The 21,644-nt window shown below is 35.9% G+C and overlaps 2 protein-coding genes across 7 annotated transcripts; one reads left to right on the plus strand and one right to left on the minus strand.

The window, feature by feature from the left end:
- Positions 1-674: 674 nt before the first annotated feature.
- On the plus strand, positions 675-3,088 carry LOC144428102 (uncharacterized). The gene is made up of 2 exons (XM_078116798.1): positions 675-769; positions 917-3,088. Exon 2 carries the CDS (start codon positions 962-964, stop codon positions 1,805-1,807), a length of 846 nt encoding a protein of 281 aa, XP_077972924.1. The 5' UTR covers positions 675-769; positions 917-961; the 3' UTR covers positions 1,808-3,088.
- Positions 3,089-3,250: 162 nt separating this feature from the next.
- Positions 3,251-16,939, minus strand: LOC120338258 (solute carrier family 2, facilitated glucose transporter member 5-like). Of its 6 annotated transcripts, XM_078116891.1 has the most exons (13): positions 16,749-16,939; positions 16,036-16,096; positions 15,348-15,777; positions 10,415-10,555; positions 9,040-9,171; positions 8,243-8,378; positions 7,549-7,670; positions 6,824-6,924; positions 6,218-6,365; positions 5,440-5,634; positions 5,008-5,155; positions 4,291-4,448; positions 3,253-4,207 (listed from the first exon to the last, which is right to left on the minus strand). In XM_078116891.1, the coding sequence occupies exons 4-13, from the start codon at positions 10,442-10,444 to the stop codon at positions 4,028-4,030; spliced, it is 1,350 nt and encodes a 449-aa protein (XP_077973017.1). In that variant the 5' UTR covers positions 10,445-10,555; positions 15,348-15,777; positions 16,036-16,096; positions 16,749-16,939; the 3' UTR covers positions 3,253-4,027. The 6 variants fall into 6 exon arrangements, with proteins under 6 accessions (XP_039262154.2, XP_077973017.1, XP_077973016.1 ...); XM_078116890.1 differs by lacking the exon at positions 16,749-16,939 and having other exon boundaries at positions 16,036-16,655; XM_078116892.1 differs by lacking the exon at positions 16,749-16,939 and having other exon boundaries at positions 15,348-15,451; positions 15,606-16,655.
- Positions 16,940-21,644: the final 4,705 nt, after the last annotated feature.

The following is a 21,644-nucleotide window of genomic DNA, read 5'->3' on the forward strand; positions in this document are numbered from 1 at the left end:
AAATCCGAGTTCGAAGACTTTTTCCGGCTAAAATCATTCTTTGCAACGTTGAGACTCTATTATTTGACGTTTTTCTACCCCAGCAGAAACACCCTTTCCCCAAAAAGCCCCGCCTTGTAAGCTGCTGATCTTGAAATGTAAAATCTTAGTTCTGTCGTTGTTCGCATGATGTCGCTCTTTCACGCGATGCGTTTTAAGCGACGAAAAAGCGCGAGCTGTCGCTATTAGAAGGATTATATTTTGCATGTCCATCATACCCCGGGGGTCCAGTTCCTACTTACCCCGACCTACTATATGGGTTTTTAATATTATTCTTTTTTTCGGATTATCCACTGTCTTAGATTTCTAATGATATGCGTTCAAACGACAAAGTGATGCACTATGCTAAAACCTACCAACAATCTTTTAAATCATTCTATTACAACGACTCAAATCATTTTCGACTCATCTCCTTTGATGAGGAAGTAACCAAGTTGGCTTTATCCGGAAAGGTGTCATGCCATGATTTATCTGATTGATTACAGCGTCACTTTATTTTTTTGATAGTTTGTTATCATCTTTCGTTTTTTGTCGTGGATTTTATCAGGGCCCTGGCTGACTCAACGTTTTATACGCAAATCTTACTTCATTTGTCGGTACAAAATTGCTGTGCTAAACGCGAAACGCCAACAGTCAGAAATGACGCCACACTATACATATCCTTCAAGTTCATTTTAGCTTTGATTACAAGATGCCGCGGCGTTGGTTAAGGAATTTTGTTCGGCGTATAGTATGTACATTTAATTTTTTTTAAGCTAATTTTCACAATTGTATGTATAAGGAAAGCAAAATTACCTTTTATCTTTATTGTATATTTCTATTGATGAATAATTACAAAATATTTCAATTGTGTATTTTTTTTAAAACTTTTTTTCAGAATTGTGGTTTGATTCAAACTCTACTCAGTTAGCTAACTAGAATAATGGAAGACTATCTGGGAGAAGAAGCACCAAATGTTTACACCAAGAATCCAAAATTTCCACCTCATATTGCAAAATATGTAATCAGTCGTCTTAAAAAAATAAAGGGCAATGAAAATTGCGACAAATTTGAACTTGTCATGGACGCTGGATGTGGCCACGGCAAATCATTATTAGATTTTTTGCCCTTTTTTCAAAGATCCATCGGGTTTGACGTCAGTGAGAATCAAGTTAGAAAAGCAAAAGAAAGAATAAAATCTGACACAGCAACATTTTATGTAGGTAGAGAGGAATCTATGCTCGCCGACGACAAATCCGTAGACTTATTACTCAACGTCGGCGCTTTGCATTTCATGGATCTAGCGATGTTTTTAAAAGAGTGTAGGCGAGTTTTGAAGAGTACTGGGCTTTGTGCTATTTACGATTCTTCATTTTCGAGATTGGAAGTACATTTTCCTGTCAAAAATGCGAATCAAAAATCGGCCGACGGTAGTAATATTCTTACAAGTTATCGAACAACATTACATCGTCACTATATTGAAACCAAGCATCCCTCTTCGGAATGGTTCAACCGATATGAACAGATTTATGAGCAAGTTACTGGATTCAACAAAGAGAGAAATGATGACGTAACATACGATTACGATATGACACTGAAAGAACTGAAAATGTTCTTTTTGTCTTTCCCGACATTCAGAAAACATCATAATTTGTTTGAGGAAGAAACTGCACCATTGAATATAATGGGAGAAGATTTGAAGAAACTTGTAGACGCTGAAGGAATTGATGATGAAAAGTTGCAACTTCGTTTCACACTGTCAATGTTTTTTATATTTTTATATAATTAAATAATGAGGTAATTATAATGTGCGTCTGCGTTCGCCGTAAACGTGCACCCAGCAATAGTTTGTTTAGTATATATGCTAGTTTTCTTGTGTTGAAATTTAACTCTTCAATTTCTGATTACCTTATCAAAGCATGATAAATTGAAAATTGTGGCATTGTGATTTTAATTTCGATTCATAGTCAACTGTTTTATTCGAATTGCTCTTGTTAATCAGCGAATAAAAAGATTTATAAGAAATGGGTTAGAGAGAAATCAGCTTTTATTAAATCACGAATACTTGAGTATCGGACGCCTAGTGCCTTCACTCTTAAGTGCCGGCGCCAAATTAACTAATCCAATTAAGATGTTATGTGCTGAGGGTCAGGATATATTGCTGTTAAAATATATAGTAATATACCATAATTAAAAAGTTATTGAAAAATACACAAAGAATACAAATGTCGACTCTCTTGAACGTTTTTTCGCGTATCGTGTCTCGAGAAAGTCGATATTTGTCCTAACATTTCCCAGTACATAAGGAAGAAACTATTTGATGCTGCACTCCGCTTTTCGTATCCTGTTAAAATATCCGAAGTCTGTATCTGTTTCACTTCTATAGGTTTGGTATCAGTGTAGCAAATATATACATGAGTTGAAAGTAGGATGGTGGATTTCAATATTTTTTAGTCATTGAACAATTCATTTTCCTTATCTTTTTGGTTCGTTATTCGTGGCGGTATTGTACACATGTGGTATTGTTGCTGGTGTATTTTCGTAATTTGTCACATTAAATAATTCAATTCGATCGTGCAAATTCACAATAAAAGAACACTTGGCAACACAAATACTGTGTGTCGTATTCACCTCCTAACGAGTTAGACTGGAGATTCTCGTTACTTAAGTCAAATTAGAAATAGGACACGCCCCTGCCCCGAATTTTTTAGGCTGAAAGTTTCCCTCTAAACATTCTGACGTGCAATTACTAGATGTTAAATATATGAGTGCATGTAATATATTTTTTTTTAAAGATGTTGACAGTCGAGTGGTTTGGTCTACAATTCAAAATTGTCACTCCTCCTGATCTAAATGATTCGTTTTTCATATTTATTTATTAACATTACCATAACTTGCAGTATCAAACTGTTCATTTTTTCGTGGTATCAATTTTAATTTTTAAATAATACAATACTCAATGATGTGGGACAATTTTGCTCTTAATTTTTTTGACCAGACAGCATTATAATTGTAATGCTTTATCATGACATAAAAAAATGAGTTACGGTCTTCAAATATATTAAAATTGGGCTGTAAAAGTGTTTTTTAAACTCCCAAGGCACAGTGCCCTCAGTGCATCTTGAAAACGCATCTTGAAAAATTGTATGTGTCAGGTCAATGCTTCGGAGCCTTGAAAAATGGTATCTCCTGAGCGCATTTAGTTTAAAAACAGCCTTAACATTGCTTCCACATTAGAAGAGACAGTGTGAACTTTTCCTCCCACGCCATTTGAAATGGCGCTCATATTATGCACAAAGTTGCCAAATAGACTCCAGAACTTATCTCTTCGTGGACGATGAGGAAAATGTTCAAATTTTATTGATAGTACAGATCACCGCAGCAAAACAGCAATTACCAGATAATTTTTTTTTAAATATTTGCAGCATTCCGCTGTACCTACCACCAATGCTTGAAGCATTGTCGTAAGACTGCCCTTGGTATGTTTTAAAATTTAGCCTTGAAGAAAGTGCATGCTCTCGCTTTCACATTGGAAATTTAACTAGATTAATATTACGAATCTCCTTATTACGTCTTTCCCATCACCCTCAAAATACACCACGATGTTGTAAACCTACCGCCATATACATATTTAAGTAAATACAAATGCACCACTGGAAACAAAAATATAGAGGTATTTTATTGTTTATCTATAGTCTCGTAATCTGAAATGAACATATATGAAATTTGGCAATGAGTGCTATTCAAACGGTGACAGCACATTTGAACCCACGTACATTTGAACCCATACATTTGCACCCGTATATCCGCGGGTTCAATCTATATGCGGGTGCTAAAATCCATGGGTTAGGGTTAGTATGGGTTTAAATATCCGTAGTTGCAAATTCCCATAGGTGCAATAGTATGCAGGTGCAATTGTCGTGGGTCCAAATGTAATGAAACCATTCAAACAGCCTGTGCTTGAAATCCTTTCCTTATGCATCTTCTTCTTGAGCAAGATTGGTAATGCTTATAAGTCATCTGTACGCGATTGTGATTCTCTGCGATACTTTTTGAATCTTCGATTGAATGACCTTCGCATTTGCCTGAATGCCATATTTTTTGTTTCGGGAATACAAATCTTAATAAATATTGCGGTCATGATTGCCATGAAAGAGAACGGTAGAAACGTGTACCCTCCAATTGCTGCCTGTAACGATCATGATAAAATTTGTTTAAATGTCATCCACGCGAATCATTAAAGTATGTAGTTTTAGGATATAAAATACTAACCAGTAAATACGGAGTAATCACTACGGTAATGGCGAACGAAATCCACAAAAGTGCTACGGATATTGTTAACGCAGATGATCGAGCTGATTGGTCGAAAAATTCTCCAACCGCTACTAATGTTACCGGTCCTGGACCCAACGAAAAACCAGTCCAAAAACCTACAGTAAAATAGATTAGAACATAAATAAATTATAGTATATATTCAAATTTAAATCATGTGGATAAAAACACAGAGATTTTGAAAACAAAATGCAAAGAAACAATGAGAGTGATGTTCAAATATATATATGGACACGAAAACCAAGACGAAGTAGTACGGGTATGCAATGTGTCACAGTAGACTACCGGTGCCCTACAGCAGCTGGCTACCAGATATCAACTTACGCGGAATCGAAACCGCCACAATGAGCACAATTTTGAATTTGATGACGCCATCGCACAAAAAAAATCCCATCGAAACCAGTGGAATTTTCGAAATTAAAAAAAGTACTAGCCTTCCAGCGAAAAATGCAATTTTCAACCGCTAAAAAGCCATTGGTCTAGTAGTTGAATAGAAGAGAACAATAACAATAAGAAAAATAAATACAACAAGAACAACGACATAATAATAAAGATCCATATGTACATTTCGTGTCCAAAAACGATCCATAGGTCAATTTCGTGTCCAATATTTAGGAGGCACATCAACATCTCTTATATATATACAAACTTTCATACCTAAAGAAGCTGCTACCGACACATATGCCATTTTATCATTGAATTCATATGTTTCTATTGATATCGTTAGCAACAGAAGACTAGCTCCGATGATAGAATAACCTAGTATAAGAAGAAATTTTCTACCGCGTCTTTCTGTCAAGTAGGCCTGGAAAAGATATGCATATGCAGTCATGAAAAATATGTTTGTTTATATTTACGAAAAAGGTTTTCATGAGGGTGGTAAATAAATACGGACAAGTCTTAAACAAGTCGAAATGAATTCTACCGATATTCACCGTTGGCAAGATGCTTACAAATCTTGATGAACAATATAATTTATTCGAAGCTTTTTATTTCTAGTGGTCCGAGTGGTATCAATTTTTTATTTTTTATATACATTTAAAAACATGAAAGTTATTCTGTAAATTGTTTGATTTATTGCAAACTTACCCCAAGTACAGTAATTGTGATTATCATGGCGTAAGTTCCTATGCTGACATATTGCACGTAATTTTCATGTATACCAGATTTCAAATAAATTGCATTCATGTTAAATGCAACCCCGTTTAGTCCTGTCAACTGTTGTCCTGTCGTTAATACAATTGCTGCTAGTAGTGGACGGTGCAGAGATTTCGACAATAAAACCTTAAAAATCACAATTAAATATTATTTATACAGAGAATCATATTTTAATAACATACAACAACCTGGACAGTTGTCTGGAACGCATTAACGGGTGGTAATCTGGTATCGATTTTACATGCGCAAGCCTGGTTATACAAAACCTCGTCCCCAAGCAGCCACCGAGTGAGAGACAGAATCATGCTTTGCTTATGATTTTCCACATTTGTACAAAGCACCTAAAATTTGACTGACTCAATGTAGGAGTGTACAACATTTTTTGGCGGTGGGACGACAAACTGGTCAAAACCAGATGGAACACGAAGAACATTTGGAAGCATAAACGCCAAGATGGCGGCGAACAAATTGTCCCGCGCTGCGACAACGCAAAACGAGAGAGAAGATCGTTCCATGTATTTCCAGTTTAGTGACTAAGCGTCTTCAATATTCAGTTAACCATGCTTCAATTGCAGGTGACTGATCAGAACCAGCCAGGTGTGAAGGAAATGTGAGACATGTAGTCTCTGGAGTTAGTGCTAGTTATAAGTGTAGGCTATATTGATTTGTAAACGAAATCACTTCCGGTGTTTTCAGTGAAAGTTCATACCTCTTTTACCGACATTTGCTGAATCGCACCCGCATCTCTCTTTTCTTGGTCCATGTCAACAATCAGATGAGCAACATCATCTACACCGTGTAGTTTTTGCAGTAATTCTACAGCCTTCTCTTTTTCCTCTTCATCCATGTAGAGTTGTCTGTGCACATTTGAATTACATTTTCTTTTAACTACGTCGGTATCGCAAATTCTTCATAGGTTTTATGACGTCATAACATGAATTGCATTTTGTACCTCTCGTGCAGTAGCGGTATTATGGTATTATATACTGATCACATACTGATTTAGTACATGGTGCTTGAATAAATATATTTCAATGGTATCTTCTAGCTTAGAATATATATATACTTTTTGGTCGCTTGTCTAAGTTATTATTTGCAAGATGTGATGTCGACGAATACCAAAACTATATATATTGTTCTAAAGGGAGTAGAGAATACCTTGAAAATATTGCGGCAAGACTCGAAATTTCCTGGTAGGTATGTTTGCATGGAGTAGGCTATGCGTGTGCATTCTGATTATGAATCGAAACTGAATTTATGACATATCAAGTATCAGTAATCAGATATAAAATTACAAAATGCTGAAAAAATATACCTCGGACTTTGTGCTATGGTCTTTTTTGTAAGAACTAAAACTATAGATGGTAATGCAGTAAATGCAAAGAGGAGGGGCCATAGAGTCTCATTTCCAAAGATCTGCAAAATAGGTCAATGGTTGTAGATATTACTTTTTATTTATGATAGTTTAATAGAGCTCTGAAGCCCACTACACGTCCTTTATCTTTCGAATATTACTCCGATGTTAAAACAAGTTTTAGAAAAAATTTGAAATATATATTTTATCAATATATTTTAGAGAGATTGAGAAGATTATAAAAAAAACAAGAAAAGAAACAAGAGGGCTATGCGCAAATATATGGACACGAAAGCCAAAACGAAGTAGCGTCAATTTTTTACAGTACCGGTGGTTTGAGATGAAGTCACGGAACCATGACAAGGTGCGCATTTTTAATTTTAATGACGTCGTCTCACAAAAAAACAAATCCAATAGGGGAAATTTTTAAACTAAATGGAAGTAATAACGTTCTATTGAAAAATTCAATCTTCAACCACTGAAAATTTCAAAGCAATTGGTCGCGTAGCCTAAGAAGAAAAGCGATTTTATCATAACGATAGAAACCAAAATAACAGCAACATAATAACAAAACGATCTATATGTACACTTTATGTCCAAAATATTTTGTCTATTTATATACTGTATTTTATACATCATATTTTGGAGAAATCACTATAAACGACTGGTTTATTTTGGGTTTATACCTGAGAAAGTCCTAAAATATTTGAGAAAAGTAACGATAATGCAATTCCAGCAGATACCATTGATCCAAATACTCCACGATATTTTTGTGGACTCACTTCTGTCGTGTACATCACTGATATACCTTGAAAATAATACCAGCGAATTTTAAGAATTAAAAAAGGACACACAAGTCGAAGGCCATATAGAAGTGTTCTCCTATGTTGTAAAAAGTGTTCCATAAATAAAATGTCACGACCAAATTTTGGTGAAACAACGGACCTGTGGAACTTAGCAAACAAATTAGCAAAATGATCTATATCCCATCCGTGTTTTATCTGATACTTATATATATATATATGGAAATGGCACATAGACAAGAACGCGAAATAGCAAGATTCAATTAAAAATACACTTGAGCAAGAATTACCACAACATCTTAAGCGTCAGCGAATCAATTCAAATATGTATCAAATTAAAGCCAATTATTTACTGCTTTGTTAGCCTGAACTGGCAGAAATATATTGCAATACGCCCAACAATATACGTACGTCAATTTGTTACGACTCGATATAGATTGAAAAAAATCGTTTCCAAAATATCAAATATGCCTTGCTGCAATAAAAGTATGCATGAATTGCCTAGTCCACAAAAGAAAAACTTTACCACAAAAACCAAACTTCCAACAGAAAAACACTTATGCAAATAACTACAAACCTAAACCGATCGCTCCACTGGTGATTCCAATTCCAAATCTACTCAAAATCATAACTTCTGGTGATTTAAAGATTCCACTTAGACTTAGCAGTAATGTAAATAATATCGTGCATATGTGCCCAAGAAATATTCCATTCTGAATAAAATTTTAACATTTAGTCTTAATCCTCACATTACTGAAAATTCTCATTTTCAGGATCGATTATTTTTTGGTACTCCTGAAGTATGCGCACCAAGATGTCGCATAACCTGAAACCTAACCTGGTACACAACCTGAGTTCAGGTTATGCGCCATCTTGGTACGCATACTTCAGGAGGTCCATTTTTGTTTTTACCGAATCACAGCCATATATAATTCAAAGGGACACTATACTTCGCAAACCACCAAAAGCAATATCTAGACTTAATTTGTTTACATGGTACTCCCGTAGTGTATGTACCAGGTTAGGGTCACCGTTAGGCCATAATTTTATTCCGATTTTCCTTAATTTAGTTCTATTACGAGTTCGGGTACTGTCTGTGTTAGCCAAGTGAATATACCCCCTGCCCAAAGGCTTCCGTCCCTTCACATAACTTGATATAAAGTAGGCGCACAAAATTAGTTACCTCCATATTGGTACATACACTTGTGAAGCGCCGTTTACATACTATAGAAAACATCAAATGGGTTTTCTATCCGATGATATAGACTAGACTAGAGGGCGCTAAATAATAGGATACAATACTCGCAATCATGATAAACTAGAGTGGAAATGAAAGAGGAGATTTGTAAATGATCCAGAACAATACAATCTCACCAATCGTCCATATCTCCGAACTATAGGACCAACAAGCAGTGACCCGAATATTCCTCCAACTGGAAATGCGGCTGAACTTGCCACCCAAACTGCATCCACAACTGTTGTTGAGACCGTTTCGTTCCAACGTTCCTGGAATCATAATGAAAGAAGGTCATTCATTAGTATCTTAACATTTTTTACATAGTATGAGTAGGGTGATTTGTTTTGAACTTTTATTCATCAAAATCTTAGTCTTCGCCACCAAAGATACATCTCTAGATTCAGTAACTTATTGTTTTATTCACGTTCTCTCCCCGTAGACAAATAAATTCTACAGCAGCGGTTCCCAGAGGGTGCGCCGCCAAAATTAACACAATTGTGTTAACATAACTAAAACATGATTGTATTTATTATAAATGTTTTATCGTTTCCCATTTTGAATGCTGTGTATATGAATCAATAAATTTATAGTAATAAATAAAAATACGGATAAGAGCTACCTGTGCAATTTTGCGCGCTGCTGAACCGAGTTTAGCAAAAATTAGTGATTTTTTTCAGCATTTTACGAAAAACTCAGGATTTTATTCCTTAGCATAAATTTATTTTACTTTTATATGTCGTTTACTTCCTGTTTCGTAGTGTCTGCCTCTATTGTTACGTAACAATATAGATAGGCGCCACTTGCTCCAACTTCGCGAGCTGTAGCTTATTTACGAGTATCTGCTGAACAAAGTTTAATAAACATGAGTGATTTTTTCAGCCTTTCACGGGAAAATCACGCCTTTATTTTTTAGGCCCACATGTTTACAAACTTTAAAAAAGCCATAAAGTACACATTACCGATCACAAAACTGAGTTTTATTTGAAACAAGCATTTTTTCGTGTAATTGACTTTCCTCCCCTGATAATTTGGCGCTGCACGAACAAAAAGTTGGGGAACCGCTGTATTTACAGCGTAGTTGCTTTTCGGCGCAGTAACAGCAACAAAATATACGTTTGCTTAATATATTTGTTTTTTGGCCGACGTAGAAACGAGTAGTTTTATTCGTTTATGGCTTCTGATAAAAGGCGTTTCAAATCGAATTGCTATAATTGTTATAACACGAATTATAAAGTAGATCGACCAGAGGTCGCAATTTTACCTAGAGCAAAGTTAAACCCCAACATAGAAGAAAAGAAACTCGACAATGAGTGTCTTACTCTCCACTCAGAAAATTGGGCCCAAGTCTATGGACCAAATTAACTAGATCGGATTCAGCCAATTTTTTTTTATTTTCAACGCGAAATTGGGACGCGTAATCGACGCGTAAGCAGACAAATAAATACCAACATTTCCAACAGACAAGACATAAAACAAAATGCAAAAAACGTGCCGCTTTGGCAATAATCATACTTCATACTGGTCTTGAATTACTGTCTTCATTACAAAGTAAATAGAATTGATGGATCCAATGGAGAAGCCATACGGCCATGTACCGGCCAATGCAACAAAAATAGCAGACCATGCAGCGTAGCACGTCAAAACAGATTTTTCCTGAACAAAAATTTTTGAAATTGCAGATTATATTTTGAATTTTTTAAAACAACTTCTTAAACATTTAGAGGAGTAATTAAATCTCTCATTGTATTGATTGGCCAAATGACTTAAAAATGGTAAAATTATTTGATATTTGGATTGGGATTAATATTAGACCAGAGACTAGAAACTAATCTAAAATATTGGGAATATATGCCCTTTCTTTTGTGAGAGTAATAAATTTTTGTACGTCTTAAAGTCTGACACCCCCAACATCGTTCAAGTGTTACAGCTAGGTAAGTTTTGCTTTCTCCACATTTTACTTTACCATATTAAATTAGGTTATTCATCGAAAAAAGAGTTAGTTTGCTTCATATTGTAAACAAGTGACAACAAAACGACAAGTCGACAAAGGGACTACTCATTTTTCAGTGAATAAATCCTAGAAAGGTTATAAAGAAGAAAGTCAAAAGTCAGAAATCCGATTTCTGAAGAATCGTTCTTGTCGACTTTAGTCAAATCTAGTTTTTGCAAATTGCAAATAAATAATAAAACATGCAACATGTAAATTACTGCAGTATCTACTTCATAATGCGTTTCTTCGTCATTGTCTTCTGAATTTCGTGCCATGATGAGAATACTTCAGAAATCCCAATTTCAACTTAGTTTCACAACTTGTTATAGTAAAGTGATTGTACGTGTTATCATTAAGCATAAGTTTTAATGCAATTCATTCAGCCTTATCCAAATGTTCTCAAATTTTTGAACTCGCGACCTTACTTCCTGCAATATAAATCATGGCGCATTGAAAATAAAAATTTCACTTTATTATCATCAAATTACAAAAGCAAAGGTTTTGTAATACATGAACATCTAATCGATAACATTAGGTTGTTTCGTGGACCTATCTACGTTAATTTGTGATCGATTATTAATGATTTAATGTAAATTTTTAATCGCAGACAGATAAAGACGTACTTTTCTCGACAATTCATATTTCTGGATGTACTCGAGATTATCTCGCGACTCTATAATGCATACGCACAGTTCAATCGCAGACAGATAAAGACGTACTTTTCTCGACAATTCATATTTCTGGATGTACTCGAGATTATCTCGCGACTCTATAATGCATACGCACAGTTCAATCGCAGACAGATAAAGACGTACTTTTCTCGACAATTCATATTTCTGGATGTACTCGAGATTATCTCGCGACTCTATAATGCATACGCACAGTTTGGCACTTTCATTTCTATATCGATAATCGGAATCACGATCTGCTAGCTTTGTATGCTGTTCAAATTCAATGGTCAACTTTTATGTTTCGAGATTTCACTGTGCAAGTCTCTTATTCCCGATCACATTAATTAGCATGTCATAATTCAATCAACAAAACATATATATTGAAGAATTAAGCAAAATTTCACGAACGTAAATGCAGGTCAAACTATAAACGCAACGAACTAAACGGGGCGGAACGAAACTGGTAAGCTCTACAGACTCTTAAACTATGAGCCTAAATTGGCACAGATAAATACATGAGAAACATAATAGTCTTTTTAGAGTTAGACAAATCACGGTTGTTTATACGTCAATATCTGGTAATAGACAATAGTTATTTCTAGTTGATTTCCTTGCCCTATTGCGGTCAGCTACCGCTATCTAAAACTTTATGCTATACATACAAAACAACTAGCCTACACTACGCTGTCTCGAGGCTTCCATAACGCGGATTGCAATATGTATTTGATATAAAACACGATATGTATTGATCTCGTTAACTACTAATGACTCAACAGAATGATGTCATTGCAAGGAAGCAACGCGCGTAAGAGTGCTATAATGGACGTGTTGAACAATATTGGATAGCGCGCAACAAAACGTTATTCAACTAGCACTGTCGATAAGATTTGCTTTCCCTGAAACTATGCACAATCGTAATTTATCACATAAATATATCTCCGTTTTTGCTTATTGCCAAATATCATTTCTCATTCCAAAAATATCTCGACATATCTCTAGAAGTTTATGGTATCGATCAGGAAACAATCAAGGTATTATCCGAACAATTTAAAGCACATTTCATTGCCACTTTACCAGTTCCAATCTCGCTTACATATAGGCCGATGACATCGCAACTTTTCTACAGAAGTGCGCATTATTTGGTCAAACTACAGCATGGGCTCATAGATTACTAAAAATAACTTTGATTCGATTCTTGTGAGTTTATGTCAATTTACGTTGGATCTTCGTTTCATGTTTGCTCATTCTTGAATGATACATAGTCTGCCATTGGTTATCTTCACCATAGTTATCCCACATCCACCAGAATATAATGTAATAACCATTGTCCAGCGGTACAACAAAAGCAGTTTTATTTGAGTTCAGTTATTGCACAGGCGTGACTGATTTTCAATTGAAGGCTTATCGAGTCGACATTTGATATCCTATAGCAGGGGTGGTCAACCTGCTTTCGACCGCGATCGACTAAAATCTTTGAAATAGATCGCGATCGACTGATCGGTAATAAGGTCGTACACAAAAACGAATGAACACTGGATGTGCAGATAACTGTACACACGCATACAAAAAATTCCACCGCTGCCAATGAGAATGTTTTGTGGGCACAATATTATTAAAATCGACACAAAATTTGTATTTTTCATGTTCCATTTAAGTTGTTGATTCGATTATTTAATTGTACCCGGAATAAATGTTTCAATATTCACAAGATTTATTCAAATCATACAATTCAGATATAAGGCGTGCCTAATTTTTAGTCGTAAGTGTTAAAAATTCTTCAAGAAATATTCCATTTATTATCCAATAAATATATATATTATCCAAAATAAATATTTTCATATCATAAATGTCATAATCATAAATGTTACATGACTGCTCAAACTCTAGTATCTAATTTACAATTTCCTCCAAACGCGATTCTTCGCTTGCTGAGAATTAGAGAACAAATTGGGCATTTTGATGCCACTGCTACCATTGCGAATAAAATTTATCACACTATTCTTAGAGTGAGACAATAACTCTTGCATACTGCGGAAGTTATTGTAGGATCGTTTGTCAGTCTAGCTAGAGCGGAGGTCTCCAACACGCGGGACGCATGCGGCCCGCCAGCCAATTTTTTGCGGCCCACGTCATGATTGGAATTTTTTTCACAAAAAACTAAAATAGTACGATGTCAACTATATTAGTAGCTTTTATCGTGTCATTTATCTTCAAGAGTCCGGTCCGACAAACTGTAAAAAGTGGAGCAAAATCCCCCCCCCTGTTTCATTGTGACGAAATAAACGAGTTTCGGTCAGTCCATTGTGCCCGAAGAAAGGTTTGCACAATCACTTTGCATACCTGCGATTTTTGGCAGTTCCTTTATTTGCGAGCAGTTTTTTCGACTATGAAAGCATACCAACGCAAAATAAGGCCAAACATCGAGACCAAATATCCAGCACAAGTGAATGAATATTTTTCATGTCTCGTTTGCTGTAAGATTCAAGTGTAATTTCAACACAATACAGCCAGATATCCATTTTTGTACCTAATTTCTTGGTTTGCGACCCGCGTGGTCAATAAATTTCAAAAAGTAGCCCGCGACATGTTTCGAGTTGGAGACACCTGAGCTAGAGTCTATAGCCACGGGATATTCGGCACTTCATTTTTAAACCTTGGCTGCGGAAAACTTGCATTTGTTACGTAATAATATGCTTTATCGGTCTTGCCCAGACTCAAATACTATATATATGTGTATATTGTATTTTGCGCATGTAAAGTACTGTATTCTTCATGTTGTGAAACACACAACTGTTTCCAGTCAATTTTGGGGGGTAATTTGATAAAATTCACTCAACATCAGACGCGATCGACTGCCGAGACGTGCGATCGACCGGTCAATCGCGATCAACGTGTTGGCCACCCCTGTCGTATAGCTTATAACTCGGCCTCTATACGCTCTAACTCATTTAATTGCCATTGTTTTCATCCTAATTGCCATTATTTTTATCCATTCACGTTCAAATCCAGCATGGCCTTTTGTTATATTCTCAACTCGAGGTTCGATACTAACAGCACAATGGGCATGTATCAAATTCTAGCAGAAAGTTTTCAAATAACAAACTGAAGACGCTACCAAGCAGGCAGGCTATGATGGTTTAATATGGAGACAAAGTATGTGGGAAACGGTACGCTGTGCCTTTCAGTTCCTACTAACTTTCCAGTATTCTGGTATAGCCTTTTAAAGAATAACATAGTAGCCTGCAAAATAAAACGTGTCCCCGTACGCACGACCTGCTGCTTCTTGGAACTGAAAAACATTTTTGATCTGCTTTCGTTGTCATATCATATCTGAGTGCTTCCGCTTCTGCACAAGATGATTGAAAACATTAACTTAAAAAAGGAGCATAGGTATTCAACTCATTTCTTAAATATTGTAAAGCCTTTCTTTTCAATATATCAAGTTCAACTTGAAGTATTAATTTAGCATTTATATGATTCTGTCTTTCTCTATTTCGTTAACGTTTATCTAGTCAAGTGATTTTCTCCCTTTTTGAACCGCGGAATACTTTTTCTATCATAAATTTTCAGCGAAAAATGATGGAAAATTTCCGATTTTGTAGAAACTTTTAAATTACGACAAGAAAAACTATAAAAGCATTGACTTAACGACCCGAGGTGGAGAAAACAAATTATAATGAAACGATTTTTATACTCTTGCATGTCGCAAATCGTCGAAATATAAATAAGATTTATCTAAGACAGGCAGCTAGAAATAGTAATGTCATTCAATATGATGTATAACCTTGCTTGGATGAGCACAAATCCTATATTCTTGCAGGGAATTTGGAAAGACAAACACGTTGTTCTTCGAAGGATCTCAGTTTCATGCCACTTCGATATAACATTCTGTATGCAATATGAATAAAGTTGACGAATTGCAACAACAGGCAAATTTCTCGAATATTGTCAATAATAAACTCGATGTTCAATACTAACAACGCAATTGGCATATATCAATTTATAGCAGAAAGTTTCCGAATAACAAATTGACGCTACCAACCAGGCTATGATGGTTTAGTACGGAGACAAAGTATGTGAGAAACGGTACGCTGTGCTTTTCAACTCCTACCAACTTTCCAGTATTCTGTTATAGCCTTTTAAAGAATAACATCGTATAGCTTGCAAAATAAAACGTGTTCCTCATACACACGACCTGCTTCTTCTTGAAACACCTAAAAAACATTTTTGATCTATTTTTGTTGTCATATCATATCCGGGTGATGTTTGAAAATATTCGAAAAAGGAGAATTGATAACGATTCAATTCAAAAGCGTAGCCAGTCCAAAATGTGAGAAGGGGGGGGGGGGGTATTATATTTTTTGCAAAGTGATGTATGACGACGCTTACTCGTGCCTTTTGCTCCAAACAATGCTAAATAAAAGCAATCAGTGATTGCTAACAATATCTTAAAGATCTCACTGCAGACTTACTTAGTTGTCTAGTTATCCAAAGTATATCAGCGCGCATTTTCATCTGTCCCGGCTGGTTCATCTGGTAAAAGGATTATCGATAGCAAGCCAGAAAACTTCCGATTTTCAGTATATTGTTCAAGAATAGAGCAAAATGTTTTGAAAACGGCATAAGAATTTATGTCTCACTGCAAATGCCGTAAAATTGCATTTTAGAAAAAAAGTTGAAATTTTTTGGGAGGTCAATGAATTATCTAAGACAGGCTGTTCGTAGCATTTATTATGATGTATGAGCTTGCTTAAATGAGCACAAATCCTATATTCTGGCGGGGAATTATGAAAGACAAACACGAACGTTAACAATTTAAAATAACTGGCAAATTTCAGTGGATAACCGAATTTCTCAAAAATTGTCAATGTTAAACTTCAAAAAGCGATTATGGGATTTCAGAGTTAGCACTGTTGGTGGATGTTTCCCCGAACATCGCCATCTTTGTTTATTACGATGACAATGATCGATCAGCAATATGATACGAATTACATTTCAATTGAAATTTGAGCAGTCGCTCACTCTAACAAACATTGACTCGGTTTTATGTGCCATTTGTCGATTTTTATTTATTTAACATACTTTTCTTATAATAAAATATGTGCTAATTGACATTAGATTTTTTTTATCAGAAAATTTGCAAGAATATACAAAAAATAGGAAACAACAATTTAACGCGGAATACCTGAGAGTCTCCCTTATCAAGTGCTATATTAGAGGTGATTGTTTAAAAGCTGCTTCCAGGAAATTTCCGCGCCCTGTAATGACAATTTTCTAAGCTTCCCATTTGGACGGCCTGCCCGCGCTAATGCGTACGGTAACTGAAAACGATGCTACATACTTTATGACAAAACAATATAATTGATATATTTCTAGTAACGTCTTTCGTAGGTTATGAACGAAATGGGGCGCAGAATACTTCTTAGTGAATACGAGAAATAGATGCTGCTTTGCAATTTGGTCTTTTCCCGCCTATGATCTGAAATACCAATTAACTTTTTTAAAACCATCCGGAAGCGTTTCCGGTAATTTATAAATACTTCTAAACGGTAGCGATCATCGGCAAGCGACGCGACCGTCGGCGTTCGAAACGAGATAGCCTAAATTTTAGGCCCTAAAACAACAAAAATTACAACAACAACGTAATAACAAGAGAGCTACGCACAAATATATGGACACGTTAGACCAGAGCGAATCAGTCTTTACCGGTACCTTTGACGCTACCGGTACCCTCAAAAAAGTTCTGAATTTCCAGTAGCAAGAATTTTGCAGAATCAAAACGTACAGCCAGTCATGACACTGACTAAAATCCGTGTTCCCATGGATAAAAAAAAATACAGCAAAATTTTAGACGAAATATCAAATTTCATAGAATTCACGCAAAATTTTGAAATAAATAAAAGTAATAGCCTTCTAGCGAAGAAATTAATCTTTAACCACTGAAAATTTCAAAGCAATTGGTCCAGTATTCGAAGAGAAAAGCGATTTTTTAAAAACGTGTCAAAGAACAAAAATAACAACAACATAATATTGAAACGATCGTTATGGCCACTAAACGTGTCCAATAACAAAATGATTCATAAATCCATTTCGCGTCCAAAAACCAAACCTAGTACTGGCAAAACAAGAACCTTCGAAGTGTAGCAAGACCAATAAAAGCGGCAAACCTCATAGCATTTGATTACATTTAAACAATATACAGTATAATATGTATTAATATAGCTTCTCGAATTTTAATGAAAGCATACGAGACCCCCGGATTGTACTTGCTGCAACCCGGGGTGCCGCGGAAGCCCGGTTGAAACCCACTGATTTTTAGGAGAATAATGTTTTTATCTTGCCATAGTAGCGCCTATCCAATGTACCGGTTCGATGTTCCCATTGATGCCAAATGGGAGAAAACTCAATAGGACGAGTTATTTGTTTTAGATGCAATTCTAGAAAAAAATTTCAAATGGGATTTAGTCCTGAAATGTAGCTACTTCTAGCCACAGGTCTGATTTAGGTTTCGTTATTTAAAAATTTTGCCTCCGGTCTCAAAAATAAATGTGGCTCCCGAGTTCTGATGTCCTTACGTTATCGCTGGTTTTGTATTTTAACTGTACAAAATAGGTTGAAGTTGACTCTGAAGATCGCACGGCCGTATGGCTGACAAACAAGAAAAAAATGCTAAAATGCATGAGAACCAGTGTGCCGCGGAACCACGGAGCCATCGCAAGCAAAGCATCTGCGTAGAGCAGTGATTTCCCTACACCCCCCCTATAGGGGGTGAACACCCCCCCTAAAATTTCAAACACCCCCCCTAATTTTGAGATGCGATTCCACACTGAGGGGTTCTAAACCGCAGTCTGTGGGCCAATTACGGCCCGCGTAACGATTTAAAATGGCCCGCCGAACTTGAGTGAAATAGTTTAACCCTTCATGTGGTTTATTTCTTTATTGAAAAGAATTAAACTTCAGCGATTTGTCTTCTTACCAACAAAATATTTCAGTTCTGAAAGAATACAACATTATGCGACATTATGATCAGTTGACGAGCGTATTTCGAAATTTAATTCATACAAAAGTCAAACAAACATGTTCAAAAAAATTAGAAATTTGTAACAAAACTAGCCATAAGTAGGCATTCATACAATGCCAGATGAGCAAGTAACTTCATTAGTCACTATCAGTTGCAAATTACTTGTTGAAACGTAGTAGTATATATTTACGGTTGAAAGCCGTGCTTGTTATCTATTCCCCGGGAATTCTATCAGCTAGATATTATAATTATTGATTCCATTACATAACAAACTGCGATGCTAGGTGTATCTAAAATCAAGCTTAGAGCCTATTTTGGTAACTATTTCTCAGAATTTTCTCTGCGCGCCCTGAACCCCAGCCGTGTCGTCCCGCATTTTTTCTCACTCCCCTTTTCTGGCCCTACAATTTCATTCTGCTGTGGATTTTGGCTCGCCGTCAATCAACTTAGAGGGCCCTCATGTACATCGTTTCTTAAATACATACCATTTTTTAAAAATACAAATAGCCTAGTTTTATCTCTAAAAGCGAATTATTTACCACCCCCTAAATTTTGGAACACCCCCCCTAAAAAGAAAAGCTGGGGAACATACTGGCGTAGAGTCAACAGGGTCATGCAATTGTCAAGGTCTTATAGAGTAGGGCTTTCCAAACTGGGGTTCGCGACCCCGCAGGGGGTGCCGCACGAATTTGAAGTACACTCAAAAAGTAGCCTACACCCATTTCTCGAAAAGTACAAAATTTATCGTACTTTTTAAACTTTTGATTCGAAACACAATAATTAAAACTAGTGCAAAACCATTGAGGTGTATACTCCGTATATTATCGTAGTTTCCATCTTATTTTCTTCGTCGTAAGTGGCCTTCAACCTCCACTCTGTGTTTTTAAAAATTTGTGTGTGTTTTATAATATAAAGGTAAAGGGCAGATGAGAAAGTACAGTACTATTATGTCATTTTGTAACAAGAACGAATACAAAACTTCAAATCATTACATTTTATCATCCCATTCCAGCGTGCGACATCTATCGGTGGTTGTTGCAACATCACCTGCAGCACAAAGCACTGACAACCACGGTTCTTTTCTTGCCATTGTTGTAAACTGCTTGTCCGAGGAAGTCTGTAGAAATACATTCAGTGTTAGTGTGCAGTGGGACTCTTGAATTACATGGTATTGTGTATACGGTAGTCATGTATATTCCTGCTGACTGCTACGGTACGGCATCCTTGTACAGTTGTATTATAGCTTACGCATACTGCAGTACTGGCATAGGACTGTAGGAAGGATTGCGTGGATTGAGATTTAGTCTCGGGTAACCCCTCTGACAATTGACATGGCCCCTGCAAAATAGAATTAGTTTTCGTACCGTATACGGTACTGGTACCTCCCCAGAATAGTCTGTACTCCTCTATGATTCATGCATTTTTAATGCTGTAATGGGATAACGTTAGAAGGGAACCCGGTATCAAGCTGTTGCTGTGTTGCGAGGTATGACCAGATTGTTATGTCATAAACGTCATCACTTCAAAGTGATTAAATGAAGAAAACACATAAGGAAAAAATCAAACAAAGACTCCGATATTTTGTGAAATAACAATTTTATTCCTATAACCTTGTCTGAAATCAATACCCAAGAATGGAAAAACCTCACCTACACCCTTTGTAACCAATTTATTTCTATATCCTACCTTACTGCCTTACTTAATTATAGTAATTTTACTGTTACCGGTATCTTTAATTACTTATTACAATCTGGACTATAATTTGGCAATAATAGGCTCTAATTTGGGGAATGAAGTGGTCTAGCCCAGGGCTTCCCAAACTTCTGGGCTCGCGGCCCCTTTCGAAATATTAAAATTTTTTGCAGCCCCTGTTCACGTTAATAATGCTAAACAGTTCAAAATATTTTTATTGACGCAGTCAATTTTTTCACCTTTAAGTAGGCCTACTCGATAACAAAAACACTACTTAACTCCGATTAACACTACTTAATTATTCAGTGTGATGAGTGTGAATGTTTTGCAGAAGTCCAGCCGTGGCTTAATGTTTGTCGATTGAAGGCCTCAATGATAATAATTACGATGTCTGGCCACCGGCGGCATGGTCCTTATCAGGCTTTGTTACTCACTTTCAATGATCAAATTTAGCATAAAGCAGCGGTTCGTGCAGCACTAGATTATCAGAGAAAAAATTCACGGCACACCTACACGAGAAAATGCTGCTTTCAGCTGAAAAAAAACAATTTTATCATCGTTAATGTGCACTTTATGCCTTTAAAGTTTATAAACAAGTAGAAGACCTAAAGAATTCGAGAGGTTAACTTCTCTTCCATATCTCCGCCGTGTTCTTCTTTAAGAAGCTAAAAAAATCACTCATGTTGCGGCAAATAGGGTTTACCTCTACTATTACGTAACAATAGACCCTACGTACAGAAAGTGAACAATATAGAGCGGTGAAATGAAATTATTGATTCATAATATACATCATTTACAATGATGAGAAACGATAAAACCTTTAGAATAAATAAAATATATAAAATATTCAATCATAAATTAGTTGATATTTAACACAAATCTCTTAATTTTCGAAGCGCACTTAGCAAAGCGCTTTCGGGAACCGCTGGCATAACGATTGAAGCCGGCATCATTGTGCAATCAAATCAAATCGGGTTCACGATCAGTATAATACTATATATGTCTATATTATAGACATTGTTATACAATCGCGAGGATTCTACCGTGTTTCCCCGAAAATAGGAAAATGTGACCTAGCCCTTCACTTAAAATAAAACTTACTCGATAGCGCAAAATTTTTTTTGACCCAGTCGATTGCAAGAAATCTTTTCTACTCCTTTTTAATGGTTAATAATCTGTTTAGCAGTTATTTTAAATAAAAACGTGTTATTTACAAGTAAAATAGGTTTTCCCATTTTGTATATTTAAAATTCACGTAATTCCCTAATTTGTTACTAAAAAATGAAAATAAAAGACATCCCCATCAAAATAAGCCCCATTAATATTTTTCGAAGGAGAAATTGGAAACACTGTCTTATTTTGGGGGAA

Source organism: Styela clava, chromosome 10 (assembly GCF_964204865.1).
Source record: "Styela clava chromosome 10, kaStyClav1.hap1.2, whole genome shotgun sequence".
NCBI classification, from domain to species: domain Eukaryota; kingdom Metazoa; phylum Chordata; class Ascidiacea; order Stolidobranchia; family Styelidae; genus Styela; species Styela clava.

Excerpts from the sequence above, each read along its gene's own strand:
- LOC144428102 (XM_078116798.1), top strand. The coding sequence starts at position 962 with ATGGAAGACTATCTGGGAGAAGAAGCACCAAATGTTTACACCAAGAAT.
- LOC120338258 (XM_039406218.2), bottom strand. The coding sequence starts at position 11,167 with ATGGCACGAAATTCAGAAGACAATGACGAAGAAACGCATTATGAAGTA. Across the intron at positions 6,366-6,823 it reads ACCATAGCACAAAGTCCGAG|ACAACTCTACATGGATGAAG; the intron begins GTATATTTTTTC and ends AAATGTGCACAG. Across the intron at positions 4,449-5,007 it reads GTCGGTAGCAGCTTCTTTAG|GTTTTTGGACTGGTTTTTCG; the intron begins GTATGAAAGTTT and ends ATTTTACTGTAG.